General features: G+C 37.5%; 1 protein-coding gene across 2 annotated transcripts in view; it reads left to right on the forward strand.

Moving 5' to 3' along the window:
- Nucleotides 1-17310, forward strand: part of GLIS3 (GLIS family zinc finger 3) — a 488814-nt gene that overhangs the window by 364620 nt on the left and 106884 nt on the right. For both annotated transcript variants that reach the window (XM_025360354.1, XM_025360355.1), the window contains 2 exons: nt 11705-11866; nt 16457-16567. In XM_025360354.1, the coding sequence (XP_025216139.1) occupies nt 11705-11866; nt 16457-16567 (273 nt within the window). The remainder of the gene's footprint in view (nt 1-11704; nt 11867-16456; nt 16568-17310) is intronic.

The following is a 17310-nucleotide window of genomic DNA, read 5'->3' on the forward strand; positions in this document are numbered from 1 at the left end:
GCTGTGTGACTTTGGCAAGTCACTTAACCTCTCTATGTCTCAATTTCCTTCACTTGTAAAATGGGAACAATAAAATAGTAGATAATTTGAATACATATGGATGTTGATGATAATGGCTCACATTTATTGAGAATTTACTATGTGCTAAATACTTTCCAGCCAAAATTGTTGGCTCTGTAAGATGGCGAAGAGATGAAATAAAGGAAGAAACGTATCATGGAAACAACTCATTTTACTAATTCTTTTACTTTTTATGGAAATAATAAACAATAGTACTTTAAATTCAATGCAAAGGCCAACTGCTCTAAATAATTAGACCCATATTCTCATCAAATTTAAACTGAGATGAAATGTTTTCATCTACCCTAGACTTTATAATTTTAAGCAGAATTTTTCATAGACCTGTTATTCTTGTGATCATTGGAGTCAAGTTCCAGAGAGAGGGGATGGAAGGTGTATTAAGTAGAACAGTCAGGGGGATTGAGGTTACAATTCTGAGCCAAGGTATTTTTCGTAAGAATTACAGGGATCAAAGTGCAGTGCATGCATAACAGTGATTGAATAACTATGAGTGTGGGTCTTAAGACTTAAAAGGTCATCAATAGAAAGAGTTAATGGATTTAATGACAGTTTCTTAACCATGAGTGAACATATAGGATGAAGGGCATGTAGGAAGAAGGGGTAAAATGTGAGAGAGATTTCCTCATCAACCAAAAGAGAAAGACATTCAGAAATGGGATAGAGTAGTTTAAAATCAGGACAAGAAAAGAGAAGAGCAAGTGGAAAGAATGAAGGGTTTTCTGAGTCCCTGCTGTGTGCCAGCTAGGCTTGTGATGGGAAAGCTATGCAGAAAAGTTGCACCTTGAAAGAAAAGAAACTGGAGGTGATGCATTTTAGAAGCAAGTGAGTGGTTTTGATGAACCAGTGTGGGTTGTCACAAAAGATTGTCAATCCTAGGACGATGGAGCTGCAGTGAAGGCATCACTCTGAGATCACCCCTTTGTAATGGCCGCCAGGGCTAATGCAAGGTTTTGAGTTCCATTATTTTCATATCTCTTTCTTTTTTAGGCAGCCAGTCACAGATGATTTTTAACAAGAAGTACAGGATTTATATTTAAGAAGTGCATAGTGGAAATCGATGGCTTTTTGTTGAGAAAAGCACAGTGTCAGGAAAATATCCCTGCCACTCTCTTTCCCCCTGTCACAGTGGTGGAAATTTTACATTTGAAAGTGAAAAGGCTTAAGATATAATTTTTAATCCCATCTTTCCTGCCCACTTGCATCTCTTCCAAAGCTTGTCAGGGCCAGATCTGGAATAGCAAGAGCCATTAAAAATTTGGCATCTTGCACTCCGTTTTTTGGAATAAACTCAGTGTGGGCCAATTTATGGTAAATTATTCTCTTCGTGTGTGAATTTCCTTTTCTCTCTTGGCAAATTCATGCTTGCTTCTACACCCCTGCACACAGATCTTAAACACACACATTTATTACAGAATCTGTGTGGGATATGTGTGCAAGTGTTAAAGTGTGTGCCCATGGCTGTACCCACAAATGCATATGCACATATTTGCACCTATATGCCTATATGATAAGCAAATTGACTTAAACAGTTTGTCTTGGAGGTTTGTGTTGCTGTATGTATGTTAGCATACATTCTGTTGCAACCCGCAAACAGTTTCTCAGTCAAGAGATGACAGAATTCAGCAATCATTTTGGGAAACACCATAGTAAATAAATATATTGCTTAGTTCTGTTAAACCAAGCATGCCAATTCTTAATAAAACTGAAGGCAAGCAGTGGCAATTCTCATCTTTGCAGTCAAAGACAATTAATTACTGGGCAGCCAAGTCCATTGCCAACAGGGAAGACAGAGCCAAGGCTTTGCTTCAGCCCATGTGCTTTGAACACAAACCCTGTAGCCAAGCATAGTTATAACCTGGGACACAGGATTGGAGTCTCTGCCTCCCATTCTGAGAGGTTGGCTATAGGATGGTTGACAGAGGCATGGCATCATGGGAAACTGCTTGACCTGCTGTGTGGGGACACTTGACTCAGGGTAATTCAGGGCAAGGTCAAAAGATCTTTTTTCTTTGCATGAGAAACTCTGATGAGAGGCTCTTTCCTGGCATATTTGACAGCATGTTAGCTCAGCTTTTAAAGGGCAATTTAAAACAGTTTCTTTTCCTTTATGTATGAAGAAGGCACACATTTGTGTGCCTTGAATTATTGCTAATAACATGTTCCCAATAGATCTGTCTGTTTAGCTCAGATTTGGAAAAGGGAGTGGTAGGAAAACAGCTCACTTACTTCACCAGTGTTGCTGCAAATTTCTCAGAATATCAATAAAGAAGTAAATGCTTCACATTCACAAAAAACACAACCATATGTTGTTATTAGTATTTTTCCTCACATGGTTAAATATTAAAATAATTAAAGATACATTTTACAGTAGTTCTATAGGACATTAAAATTCAGCATCTAAAACCTATAAATACATTTTATAAAATGTATTTTATAAAAGCTTTTGCAGTGTTGACCATTTGATGTCATCATGAGCAGTAACTAACCCTACCTAATTAAAAGGCCTTAATGAGCTTACTGCACAGGAAGTCTAGGAAATCAATATGCTTTCTTACAAAGAGTTCATTCTCTCCATTTTCCTTAGCATTTATTTAGCAAATAATCTATAATCACTTGCCAAGTATATGCCAAGCCCTGTACCTAGTGCTGGCAATAAAAGTATTAATAAGACTCAGTACCTTGTCCTTATAAAGCTCACAGCCTAGTTGGGGAAACAAACAATCCAATTACTATATTTCCAAGTGTTAGCAAGGCAGTAGGCAAAGCATGGTGGGTATGTGTGGGCACTGATCTGTTGTGCCTTGGCAGAAGCCTAAAGGAAGGCTTCCCAGAGGAGGTGGCACCAAGCTAAAGGGTCAGTAGGATGTTACCAGGCACAGGAAGTAGTATATGCAAAGGTAAGAGGCAAAGAGCAACATGCTGCTTAATTAGGGAACTGCAGCTTGGCTGGCCTGGAGCCCAGGTAGGAGATGTAGGGGGATAGGTAAGAGGGGACAGGCCTGATCACATATATGCCAAGCCATAGGTCTCATACTTTCTTCCTCCCCCTTCCCTTCTTTGACCTGTAGTGTCTCTTTCTCTCTGTTTTTTGTTTTTATACTTCTTATTTCGTTTTGCTTAATTAGTTGTCTTTTACTTCATCTTTCTCTATCTGACTTCTGAAAGTTGAAAGTATATTTCTGAGGCAGATGATTTGGAGAAACTAAAGTTACAGAGAATGTTTCTGACTTTTTTTTAATACAAAAATATTGCCTAAAATTGAAAGGATGAATTATCCAAACTTCTCTTGGTTTCCTCACCTCTGCAATAGTCATCTCATTTTTATATATATAAAATAATATGGGGGTATTGGAGCAAGCAGGGTCAGATTCCAAATTTATTCTGCGTGTATGTCTATCTCCTGCAACACATTATGAGCGCAGGAAAGGTAAGATGAAAACCAATGTTACTTTTGCAGAGCCTAATGAAATACTCATTGTGCGAGAAACTCAATATGTGCATGGTCTTCATGGAGGAGGTCACTTGGTATACTGCTGTACTTAGAGTTTGAAGTAATTCTTTTCTTTAATATAGAGTAGTAAAACAGCTGAGCACTGCTTTTATTTGTATGCTTTATACTTCATAGAAGTATTATGCTTATATATTATAGATACATGTACATGGATTATACGTGGCTACATGGTGATCAGAAACACAGGTACACAGAAAATTAAATACTTTGGTTGCTTTTAGCTGTTTCTACGGTTTGAGTATGATACCTGGAGTTCATATGTTGAAAATTTGGTCCCCTCTATGTGTCAGTGCTGAGAGGTGGGCCTTAAAAAGTGGTTGGATTGTTAAGAGGAATTAATGCTGCTCCCGTGAGCCTGGGCTAATTGTCACAGGAGTGAGTGAGTTCTCACTCTAGTGGGACTGCATTAGTTGTCTCCAAAGCAGGCTGTTGTAAAGTGAGGTCACCTCTTGTGTTTCGCCCCCTTTTCCCACATGCCAACTTCCCCTTTGGCTTCTCTGCCATAATATGACACAGTATGAAAGCCCTCAGCAAATGCTGCTGCCATGCCCTTGGACTTCTCAGTCTTCTGAACTGTGAGTTAAATAAACCTCTATTTTTTATAAATTACCTAGTCTGTGGTATTCAGTTCTAGCAACAGAAGATGGACTAAGACAGGTATGTTTAGCAGAGCTAATTACATAGCCATAAAACATTTGCTCTACTGGCATGTTATCAAATGCATTTTTTGTTGTCTGTCAACCCCTGAAGTATACGTGCTCTTGTGGATATGTATTCACAGATTGAATGAAATCAATGCTAATAAACAACAGCAGCAATAAAAACTTATTGTTGTGTTTACATAACCTCCAGACAACCAGTTTTCATTATTTACCCACTCACAGAAATAATTATTCACTTGAAATTGTAGTTTTCTGGCATTGTATTGGTATAACATCAATAATATATGATACCTTATATGTGTAGAATAGCTAGAGAGGGCCATATGATATATCTTAAGTATCAATGTTGCACTGTGAATATTCTTTTTCCAGTCATGGTATAATACCCATGATGAGGTTCCATTTGTCCTCAGATCCTTTCAATTGTTACAAACCAGACACTTGATAATTTCCATAAAAATTTAATATGGTTCAAATGTTGCAACAGAAATAACATATTTCTCTCTACATTGTTTTGTGTCTTGTGGCTTCTTGAAATGTTTTTTTCATTTTCGTTTTTTAAGTTGAACTCTCATTAAATTTGCTACCTCATTTCAAAGACCCTTTTAGGAATCAGCTGCTTACTCATGACCCAAATGTTAAAAAACAACATATTCCTTTAAACCAATAAGAAATGTGTATGTACTGTCCATTTCAGTAAACCTTGTTTTATACAGATTTCTTCATCAAAAATAAGCAGCACAAGAAGCCAGGAAGTTACATTTATGAGCTAGTTAATAGGCCCATTTTGTACACCAGAATAATAAGGAAAAATGTAGTAATTTGAATCTCTTTATTACAGTTTAGGAAAACACTACAGAAAGAGTTTGATATTAATTCTACAAAAATTTTAATAATTCCAGATAATCTGGGTAAATGAGGACTGTAGGCCACTTCAGAAATGCCAGATGCCAGATGACTGGCACGCACTCAGTGAGTGATTGACTCATTGAGACAAAGTGTCGCAGCCTTTTCTCCCCTCCTTCTGCCCTAGCCAAACCCAGGGTCAGGGAAACTTTGAAGATTGTTGTAGGAAATGCAAGTGCAAATCTGTTTAGATACTTGGAAACTTTAGAAACTCAGTTTGGGTTGCACTGATTTTCCTGAAGTTAAGAGGACTCTCAAATTAACCAGGGACAACCTTATCACAACTTTAAATAAATTTCCAGTGAGGCTGTTATTACTCTGGGTAGAATCTTTGAAATGTTATAAAATCAGATATTACCTTTTACCAAACCAAAGGGAAACCCAGTAACTCCTGAGTACAATGCTCTGTTCAGAGCAAGAGGGTGATTTGACTGCAACATGAGTAAAATCACAAAGCAAGAATATATAGAGACATGTTCTCTATCCCCATTGTGGAGTTATTAGTCTGAACAAAACAAGGAGCAGGAGGAATTCCCTATTATTCCACAAAATCGATTCATGAATTAGATACTTTTTAAAAGTCTCAAAACATTTGAATGATTTTCTTTTTCTCCCTTATGTAGCACTTTCTACAAACTGATGTAAATATTAAGATTTGCTAGAGCATCTGGTACTATTAAGAATGCACCGGAAACAGAAACCAGAGTGGCATGAGGTGACATGTATGTCCAAATGTGAAGTCCGTGGAAGGAGAAACAAAATCCGATGGCCCCAGTGTGCTTCTGCAGTCTTTCTTGTGATTCTTGGTCCTTCTTTTCTGACTTTTCTTCTACGTTTTTTTTCCCCTGTTATCTTCCCACTTAAATTTTAAAATTAGATTTAACTGTTTCACAACCTAAGGTGTGAAACTGCCACCGTTTGGTTCTTTCTTTTCTTCTTTTATTTATTTTCTAGTTCTTTTGTTTATTTTACTTCTTCTTTTTAAAATCCCACCAAACTGTGCCTTTTTGAGATTAAAGTGACCTAATGATCCCTAGAATGTTGCTCCTCAAAGTGTAACCTTCAAACATTCACCATTTAGAAGTATCACCTGGGAGATTGTTAGAAATGCAGGATCTCAGGTCCGACCTAGCCCTAGTGAGGCAGAGTCTGTGTTTTAACAAGTCTCCCAGGTGAAGCTGGGAAGCAGTGGTCTAGAAAGAAGCTTCCAGAACTAAATCCCAGCTGAATTCATGCGTCAAATTTCTCACCTCTCCTCAAGTGTGTAAGGTGGCCCTTTGACCATCTTTGTCTGAGTCATAGAAGTCATCTTTCATTTACAGCTTTTGAAGGTACATGCTTGATTCAAGTGGACTTGAACTCTTGGACTTATTGTGAAAGTCACTTTGACAGTACCTGCAGGATTAGAAATATTTGCTGATCCTCCTGCCCATGCCTTTCTTCTCTGTTATCTTTGGGCTGTATGTGGAGATGTGAACTGGCATATACTTCATCAGTCAATTCTTGCTGTGTATCTTAGCATCAGCCATCACTAATTGGATTAATTGGTCTTAATTGACGGAATTGTGAAAGTGTGTACCTCCCAGGGTCATAAACACTAAGCCTTAATTCAAATCAAATGTATATTTTAAAAAGCATGTCCGGCATCATAGACTCCTTTCTGTTTGGGTTTAGTTGACATTAGCAATGGTATGGAAACCTGATCAGGAAAGGTTTGCTGTTATTACTGCTTTGAATATGAACTTATGCTTCTCAGCACTCTAAGTAGCTGATTAGGGGAGGGAGTAATATTCTACTTAATTATTGGTTACACATATGGAATAAATCCTATTTTAATGGTGTCTAATGAGCCTTTCATTTTTAGAACCTTACACAAAAGCCTCTAATAGAAAGGGAAAGTAATATTTCAAAGGTCATCTTAATGCCACTTAATGTCAACAATCCGTAATCAAGCCAATATATATAGATGGTGATTACAGTCCAGTTACAATTCTTTAAATATAAAATAATCTAAATTAGCAAAGTGATACAAGCTAAGGTTCTTTAGGTTTGCAATAACTTAAACTTTCTAATTAAAGTTTGTTGCTTGAAAACAGCCTCAGAGTTAAAGAAATCCTTCTCAGAGTGAGGCTTCATGCAATGCAGTATTTTCAAGACCCATGAGTGTAAGTTCTATCACTTAACAGTTTCATGCACCGTTCCCATATGTGTCCGCAAAGCCACTGAAATGTGCAAACAGAAAATGATGGCTCTCCTTCTGTGCTTTTTCTCAACAAGAGAATGTAATGGGCAGAAGTATGGGATGTTTTATTGGTCAGGAGGCCACCGAGGGAACTTGTGGGCACACCTATTTCAGAACCAGGTATCTGCCTAGTGGCAAATTAAAAAGTTGGGAATTTAAAGAGTCTCCAGTAAGAGATGGAGATTCTGAGATTTTGTCCTTTTTGCCCCGCTCTGGAATGGAGATGCCTTTTCCATCCTAGGATGGTCGCTGCTACACTAGTCCCTATGACCCTTGTCTGAATTAGAAATGGGTAAATTCTGCAAAATGCTTTACTTTTATCACAAGATTTTCATCAATAAATGGACAGTGATCACAGTATGAATGGCATTCCCTGACTCACCTGCTCACAGTGTAGTAGTGTTCATCAGAATATCAGAATCTTCTGGAGGGCTTGTTAACAGTCAGATGGCTGGACCTCACTCCCAGCATTCTGATTCTCTAGGTCTGGGGTCAGAGAATGTGTATATCTGACAGGTTCCCAGGCGCTGCCAATGTTGCTGGTCTAGGGACCCCGTCTGAGAAACACTCCTCAGGGGTGCATCAGTATGTAACCTGCCCAGTCGTACACATTGACCTTGCTTTCATGCACATAGGGCTTACTCAGTATTTGCTGGGAAAAAATAATGCTATTTAGATAAAATTACTAACATAGGGGAGATTTTCTAGCAAGGAGCTTGGTATGCCGAATGGACACCAGGCCTCTTTTCCACCACTGCTGCTCCCCACACTGTCACCCTGCATTTGTCTTCCTTGTGCTCTATTCAGCCACCTTCTGTTTCCCCCTTGGATTCTGAGAGTTTGCTTGTTGGTTAGTGTTTCTCTTGTTTTCCTGTTCGTAGTCTGTTTTTGAACCTCGGGCAAACTCTGGCCTGATCATTCAGTCATGCGTCACTGAGTCCTGGGCTCATGGTTCTACAGTTAGTCCAGGAAGCAGAAGATCTGAAAATAGGATATTGTTCAATTTGGGTAGGAGCTGTCCAGTGGCAGTGACACAAGCAGTCAGTTAACAATTTGGACCCTGGATCTCAGGAAGGGCTTGAACTTTAGGAACCTCGAAGAGAAAGCATCTGGCCAGACCCAGGGAAACACTCCTAATGTTCCGTGCTTCCCTAAGTGTAGATGTCAGTTTATAAGGTGAGACTTGCTTCCTCATTAAAGATTTGGAAAACATGAAAAAAATAAGAAGGATAAAAGGCATCCATTTGCCCAAACAGTCAAAGAATCTAATTTTGGTATATTTTATAAACCGTCTTTTATAAGCCTACCTAAATGTTGTTTTATTTTTAATGCATTTGCATTTACTTGAACTTACAAATCTAGGGGTAAAACTGCCTGAGGGAGGGGAAATTCTTGTGATGAATTACAGGGTTGTTCCCATAATAAATAATAATGATTCAGGATAAAATTGCTTTCAAGTTTCATCCAGATGCCATTAGAGAAATGAATAGCACCTCCTTTCTCTTTTGGCAGAATTGTCAATGTGACAAGTTCATTCAGGTGTGGTGCCCTGCACACTCCTGTGAGGAGCTGGATATTTTGTGCCTCACCAAGGCATTTATTAATCCTTTAGTGCGTGATTTTACTGGTCTTGGGTTCTATGGTTCCTGCAAGTGAATTCTTCAACAAGAGTGAGTTACAGGTGTATGTTATGAGCCCCTGACTACATGAAATTGCCTTTCTTCTTCTGCCTTTATTCATACAACATAATGAGGTCAAACCCTTCATTCATAAACTTTTCCCTTGAGAATACTGTAATGCTATTCCATTGTCTTCTGCCCTTTCTTGTTACAGAGGAAACATCATCTGATATCAACTGGATTTTGATTATTTTACAGATAATCTTTTTGTTGTCATTTTCAGTCTGGGTGCCTATATTTTCCTCTGTCCTTGCTGTTTGAAAATGGTCAGGATATTCTGAGATACTGTTCATTTTGCACTGATTTGTTTGGAATCCAGTAAGCCCTTTGGTCTTTGATTATTGCTTCTGTTAAGAGTAATAACAGCAATTAATTGAGTTTTAACTGAATATTTAAGTGGACATTTAACTGGAAAGATTTGGAAATGGTATTCTTACATATAGTTTATGTCTTATCAAGTGAACAGTTTGAATTAGTCAGGGACATGTCTTGGATCCTTCTAATCCCTCTATGGTAGAACTAGCAATGTTGTTTTATCCTGTACTCACAGAAACCTCATTAATCTTATTCTAAAGTAGTTCTCCACTCCCATCCTGGTGCTGAAACAATGCAGCTTTCTCTCAGACCAAGATCTGAGGCGACTGTGGAACAGAGTGGATATGGGGCCTACTCAGGTTTGGGTATGTGCCCCTGGAGCTGGCCCCAAAATGGAATCCACCCTACAAAAGAGCCTTGCTAGGAACTAGGCTACAGACTTGGTGTGTCTAAAACCACAAGCTCATTTCAGACCTAAGTGTGGTCCACCAGGTGATTCCAAGTCAAATAAACTGAGCTCCAAGAGTTTTCTCTGAGTCGTCATTCAAAGAGAACCCTAAAAACAGAGGTTTGGTCAGCAGAGGCCTCTTAGCTATGAGTTGGGGTTTAATTTTGAGCCCCTTTATTCTTAAATTTGAGAGTCACTTGAAAAGCTGCAGAAATGAGCCCCTTAACTCCTCTCTCCCTCTAGTGACGTTTCCTTTCACTCTGCTGAGAAAGTAGTTGGCTTCGTCAGCATTCATCTTCTGCTCAGGCTAAATTTATTTTTATGTGAAATAGAAATCAGGAAAACACCAAAATTATTTTAAGCAAAATATCAAAATTGAAATAAACCAACATATGTCTGTGAAACATGTATAACTCTCAATCAAAAATAAGTACAACTTTCATAAATTTCTTAAAATACTCCAGCATGCAAAATCTGGACAACTTAAATAGATGGAGTTATGACATGTTTAATTTTTTTTTTACTTAGTTCATCCTTTACTTAAAGATGAAAATTCCAATAACCAAAACCTGGCTGGCTCTAGATCATTCTGTTGTGAACAATGTCCTCTACCATCTATTATAGTAAGTAAGAGAGCCAAAGAGTTTTATAAAATTTCTTGCAGCAAGGTTAAGTTATACCTGCTAATTTTGAATGGGAACCATCTGGAACTTACCTTCCTTTTGTACACACCCTCACCCCACTGCATTTCTCTGTAAGAAGTGAGGCTTCTTAATTGCTTTAAATGTACTTTGCTTCGTTCCAGTCGGTTTTCCATATTTCTCCATTTCCCTTCCAGTGAGAACTCAAATGGGATTAAAACTGTCTAAGTAACATAAATATTCTGGGGCTTAGGACCAAAGGGAGAGTTAAAAGATAAATGCCCATCTTACCTTTATGCTTCATTTATAGGCTTTCTCTAACACATTTTCTTTATTAGATTGTTACTTCAAGGATTGGAATCACTTTAACCCTATTAATAGTAGCTGATATTTTGCCCTCAGAAGACATTGAGTAAATATTACTGTCAATAAATACTATTGACAAACCAGTGACACATTTATTGAAATCTTAAGTCTTTTCTCTTCTTTTCCTCATGAATTAGATAACAAAATGTCTAAAAAGTAAAAAAAGATTAAAGTATTACAGTACTTTATTTGGAAAATGATTTCGCACTAAATGAATTGTCTTTTAGCTTCCTTTATAAAAGTGTGTTAAAAACTTTATCTCATTAGCCTTGTCATTACCATATACATTAACATGGTCACTCTTTTGAGGGTTGGAAAAACTTACAAATTTAGTTAAGGAAATGTGTGATCATATTGATCTAGTGGATGCATGTCTTTTTCATCCTGGGCTCTCAGATCTTCAATTCTCCTTTTTCTCATATATCACTCTGATGTTTTTTTCTTATTAGTTTATTAGTTGTCAGAAAGTTTCTTCTTTTCCAGTTCCTTCAATTTAGACCAATTTGGAAATGGAAAAGTGTGTTAATTTTTAATAAATCTTTAAGACACACATTACTGTATTTTTATTAACAGAGCCAGATGGCTCACAGTGAATTTTCTCTGACATAAGTAATCACAGAAATCAGTTTGGGACCCAAATCTGGTACAGAAAGTGGCATGTATATTCAGTGGAAAAATGCAGTTCACGTAAACATTTGGATATTTTTAGGAGCAATATTTATTAATGTTTGGATTTGATTTTATTTTATCATTTTCAGCAAAGTACAAACTAAGGACATTTTCTTTTTCCTGTCCCCCAGACTCAAACATCCAGGGCTCTTCTCAACAACCAAAAATTGTTTTCTTTTTGCAGTTTGAAGGTTGCAAGAAGGCCTTTTCAAGGCTTGAAAATCTCAAGATCCACTTGCGGAGCCACACAGGCGAGAAGCCGTATTTGTGCCAGCATCCGGGTTGTCAGAAGGCCTTCAGTAACTCCAGCGACCGCGCCAAACACCAGCGGACACATCTGGACACTGTAAGAATGGCAGGAGCTTTCTAGTTTCCAACCCAGAACCTGGTGTGAGGAAGTGCCTGCTTGATAGTAGGCTGGTGAAGTGTTTGCTTTATGGTCTGCAGGTTACAGGGACAATGCCAAGGGCAGCAGTGGAGCCTGGTAAAAGGCCAGATGGGGCCCTATTTGGCTGTTTCAGTTTTCTGTAGTAGCAGGTTATTCTAAATATTACAACCTCCTGGGACAAAAGGGTGACTTGGTCACCGCTGTGTACAAAGCAAAAGCAGTTTAGGGGCTGTCCTGTAGTGGATTTTAGTACAGAGAGTGATCAGTAGAGACGGCATTAAAATCAGTATTGAGATATCAAGTTGGTAATGTATGCTATTGCTAGGAATATCAAGCAGTTTTTGTTTGTTTTTCTTTGTTTTTTTTCTACCCTGGTTCTTTTCCTCTTGACATAGAACTTTGCGGCTGGAATGATTTTCAAGAGTGAATTTGGCCCTTTGCTTTAGAAACCACCTGGTATTTTCACCTTCAACTGATCTAAGAAGAAACAGCAAATCTTTCCCAAGAGTTCAGTTTCCTCATGCTTTCTATCTGTTAACAGCCGCATATTCTTTGACATCAACCCTATGAGAACAATTGATTTTCATTATTACATGCTTAACTCCCTTAATGCTACAACATTTTGCTCGTTCCCAAATGCCTTTTCTATGATTCTTGTCTTTTATTTTCTCAATTACGTTGATAGCCCTCCTTTGCATTTCCCAGGTTTTGATGCCATTTTCCTTACACTAGGCCAGATAGACTCTATGTAATTTCACTTTGCTTAACAAAGCCATCAGGATAAGTGTATTATACACATCATAGATCTCTTATCCCACATTCTTGCAAATAATGTATTCATGACAGTACTTTTTCGGTGTTAACATTCTGATGTCTATTATTAAACTACACTAGAGTTTGAATTTTGAAAAGATACTGTTATTTCTACACACCTTCTCATACATATTTAAGATCCTTCTGATGTTATAGTTGACATATTTATTAAATTTTATATTAGTCTCTATTAGTCATATTCATAGAAGTCATTTTAGCTATATGTCACATAACCTTTCTAAACAGAATTATCCCCGAATATGCATAAATGTGATGGTTTGCCTAGTAAATATCTCAAATATAGTTAGAGCAGCATGGGTGTAGGATGGACCCAGTTTCTACTCTACCTGAATTCAGTGATTTTAGGGCCAATAAATAGAATACTATGAATAAATGTGGTGAATAGTGGGATTTTTCTAAGTAGAAAAAGAAAAAAAAAAAGAATAAATTGTGTTAAAATGCCCTATTTTGTTGTGCCTAAAATGCTCTTGGTGGGATCAAACAAATTTTCCAGTTTGTCATTAATCTTTATCATGGAAGAATGAACATTTATGAGACAAGATTGTCTTGAGAAATTGCTTCTACTCCACCTAGTTATCTGTAGTTAGAAAGAACTATTGTGAGGCTAAGTGTTACGGTTTCGCACTGGCCTCCTTTGCTTGGAGCTAATTTTAGCTAACCAAACTAAGAGCATTTTCAGAAATCATTTTGGAATAAAAATATATATCTTTTTAAAAAACATTTGAGGAAAACTACCTAATACAGTGATTTCCCAATTTTTGTTAATGCAATAGCTTTTAAAACTCAGCTATTTTTGTTTTTTCGGAAAAATTATTTCTCTATTAAATATTTTTAAAGCATCATTTTTTCCTTTAAGCTCCAAACTAGCTCCTGTTTAAACTTTTACTACATTTAAAAAATTAGTAAGCTCTTTTAAAATCCTATAGAAACCACACACTTGATTTTAAAAACAAACTGTACTTGCTTGAAGAATTTATTATTTAAATTTAGGTCCTTGTTCCCTTTCATTAAGCACTCCTTATGCTAATACTGTCAGAATTTTGGATAAAGTATCTTTCTTCAACTAAGTGGATTCCTTATTTGTAGAAAAAATGGTTTTCCCATAAAGATTACTGAGTTCCTAATTCTAACCCTTAATAGTTGTATTAATTAATTTCTCTATTAGCATCTTAATATCTAGACAGGGAAAGTAATTGTACAGTACAGGTGGAAAATAACAAAATATATAGTTGGATGAAGTGTAGCATGCTAGTTAAAGCTTAGGTAACGTGAGATAAAATGACGGGTGCAGCAGTACTACTTAGATCAGTCCCTGACATTGCTATTTTGGCATACCAGTCCCTCCCTGGTGGCTGACAACAAGAGAAGAAAGTGAAGGTCAGCTGAGAGGAACAGTGAGTGTGTAGTCAAGCTTTCTCCAAGAACATCTCAAAATCAAATAGAAAGCCGGTCACGGTGGCTCACGTCTATAATCCCAGCACTTTGGAAGGCCGACGTGGGTGGATCACCTGAGGTCAGGAGTTCAAGACCAGCCTGGCCAACATGGCGAAACCCCATCTCTACTAAAAACACAAAATTAGCTAGGCATGGTGGCGCATGCCTGTAATCCCAGCTACCTGGGGGGCTGAGGCAGGAGAATCTCTTGAACCCGGGAGGCGGAGGTTGCAGTGAGCTGAGATCGTGCCATTGCACTCCAGCCTAGACGACAGTGAGACTTTGTCTCAAAAAAAAAAAAAAAAAAAAATCAAATAGAAAATGACATTACCAACCTAAATTGTAGTGACTGTGGTAATAATAATGGCATCAATGTATATAATTTGTTAATAGTCATCAAGCCTTTTGTACATGTAACATCTCCTCTAATGCTCAAAGCATAAGCTTTTACAATGGGATTGCCAGTAAAGATCTTAGCTAGTTGCGCTCCTGAAGCCAGGGCAGGGTGGGGAAGGCTAGTGCAAGAAGGCTATGCGAATTCAGAAAAGATTCCCAGGTTAAAGAAAATCTTTGCTTACTCAGTAGAAACTAACTGGCAAGTGACTTTAGCCAATAATCTCACTGTTTTGTAGAAACCATGAGGTATCGAGAACCTGGTTCATCTGTTGTTCACTTTTAGATCCCTAATCTGAAACACAGTGCCGAGCACATCCCAGAAGCATACTTTTGAGTGATTCAACCAACCAGACAAACAGTCAGTCAGTCAATGAACACAGCAGATATCAAACATAGAATTCAAGTTTGGTATGTCAAATTAAATTATATATTCATGATTTAACCTTGTTCTTGGAATCAAAAATGACACACAAAAAAGGAGTGAACCATAAATATGGCTTCTAGCAGGTCAAATACTGTAATCCACTTATTTGTTGGCTCACAGAATGACACACATGCACATAAAAACAGAAGCAACAATAAAATCAGATTAGTCAGATGATGATGATGATTATTATTATTTTACTATAACAAGTTACTAGAGCAAGAATCCCAAGACAGGGTTTCAGGTCTGGTCCTTACATTTCACATCATACAAGCACAGCTCTAATACCTTACTTGATGAGACTGTAAGCAGATCAGTTACTATTAATATATGTTATAAACACAGTTAATCCTGTGATTTTTAAATTATTCATTTCTTGAAAAAGCAGAAGATTTTGATTTATCTCACAACTGAAGAGTCATAGCCTCCAACCTTTGGTAAGTTTAAGGGTCATAACAGTAGGAATAAGTGCTGAAATGTGAATGGATGTGAGCTGCTGTTATTCATTCATTCCTATTATGTACCAAGCACGAGGGGTACAAAAATTAAAAAATGCCAGGCATGGTGGTGCACACCTTTAATCCCTGCTACTCAGGAGGCTGAGGCAGGGGAATCACTTGAACCCAGGAGGCAGAGGTTGCAGTGACCCGAGATTTCATCACTGTACTCCAGCCTGAGCGACAAGAACAAAACAAAACAACACACACACACACACACACACACACATATATATATATATATATAAATAAAAGCCTAGACTCAGCCTTAAGCACCATACCTCACATCTTCTAGGAGCATGGGGGAATTGAAATAGCCAAAATGTGTGTTCTGATTGCACTCAGCCAAGAGCTTATTCACTTAACTCAGGCTCAACACTAGGACACCTCTGCAACTAATATTATTAATGCTTCTCTGGATGATTTTTCACATGTCTGTTTGAAACCTACTGTCTCTTACTCACTTTACACTAATTTTCTCTTCTTAATTCTCTCCCTTTCTCTTCTGAATCAGGTTTCTTCTGAAAAATACCCAGTTTTTTTCTGGACTTTACTACAGCTTCTTTACCTGAACCCTTAAAGAATATGTGTTTACTAGTTTCTGACAGTACCAAAGATTATTCTCAGGGAAACATAACTGTAAGTATGACTAGAGATGCTTACTAATAATTTCCACATTAAAAAGTGCCACAAGTGGTTTTGTGGTTAGAGTGTACACTAAAGCAATCTCTTAGAAATCATCAAGGATAGGGCATCTCTTTGTTTCTTGAAAGTTTACCCTTATCTTAACCATCATGCGAAGTTACTAGACTTTGTAATTAAAATACATGAGTATTAGCTAGCATTTCACATCAGTCAATTGGTAACAGTTCATGCTCTGAAGTCAATAGTCTTTGAGTGAAACATTCCCCAGTTACCTTTATGATTTAACCACAGCTGTTTCTTTCTTTCTTTCTCATTTAGAAACCTTATGCTTGTCAAATTCCAGGATGTACCAAACGCTACACAGACCCAAGTTCCCTAAGAAAGCATGTGAAGGCACATTCTTCCAAAGATCAACAAGCAAGGAAAAAGGTAATTTTAAAAGAGAATCTTCCAGTCGGGAAAAGCATGTTCAAATTATTCTTGTAGTACATGAAACTTCTGCAGGGCACTTGAAATTCTTATACTTCTCATAGTGTAACCTGCTCTAGACCGTTTGAGGAGGTAAGTCTCCCATGAAGTAACAGCGAGGCTATGGTTTGCATAGCTGATATAGCTATGCAAATTTCTGGGGAAGGCTTGTATAAAAGGAATCAGAGAAAAGTAAGGAAGGTCCATTAAACTGGAAAGCAACAAAAAGCTTTTGTGGAAGTTAAGTTCATATAGCTAAAGATAATTGAATTGGGGAAACCACCACCACAGAAATCTTTCTGGAAAGAAATGCTTTTTCATAAAATATCAATTAGCCAAAATCGTGACGCTCTAATGAAGAAGATAAGTAAGTCTGTAGGACAAGTAGAGAGCGTTCTTTACGCTTAGAGAAAAAGCAGATTTCTGAATTTGTATGAAAATCTGAAAAAGGAATTGAACTTAAAATCACTTTGACATTAATGAGGGGTTAATGCATTTTCAAAGTTCATAAAAATCGTAATATCTCAGATTTGGAAGAAATGTTAGAGACCAACCAGCCAGTCCACCTGGCTTGCTCTCCTAACTCCATAAGATGTCTAGCAAGTGGTTGACTGTACTGTGCTTCAACCCCTCCAGAGACAGAGAGCTTACTACCTTTCAAGGCATTTCCTAGTAACTAAGTTTTTACATTTTTGGATCAATGA

The sequence above is a fragment of the Theropithecus gelada genome, chromosome 15 (assembly GCF_003255815.1).
Source record: "Theropithecus gelada isolate Dixy chromosome 15, Tgel_1.0, whole genome shotgun sequence".
Lineage (NCBI taxonomy): Eukaryota > Metazoa > Chordata > Mammalia > Primates > Cercopithecidae > Theropithecus > Theropithecus gelada.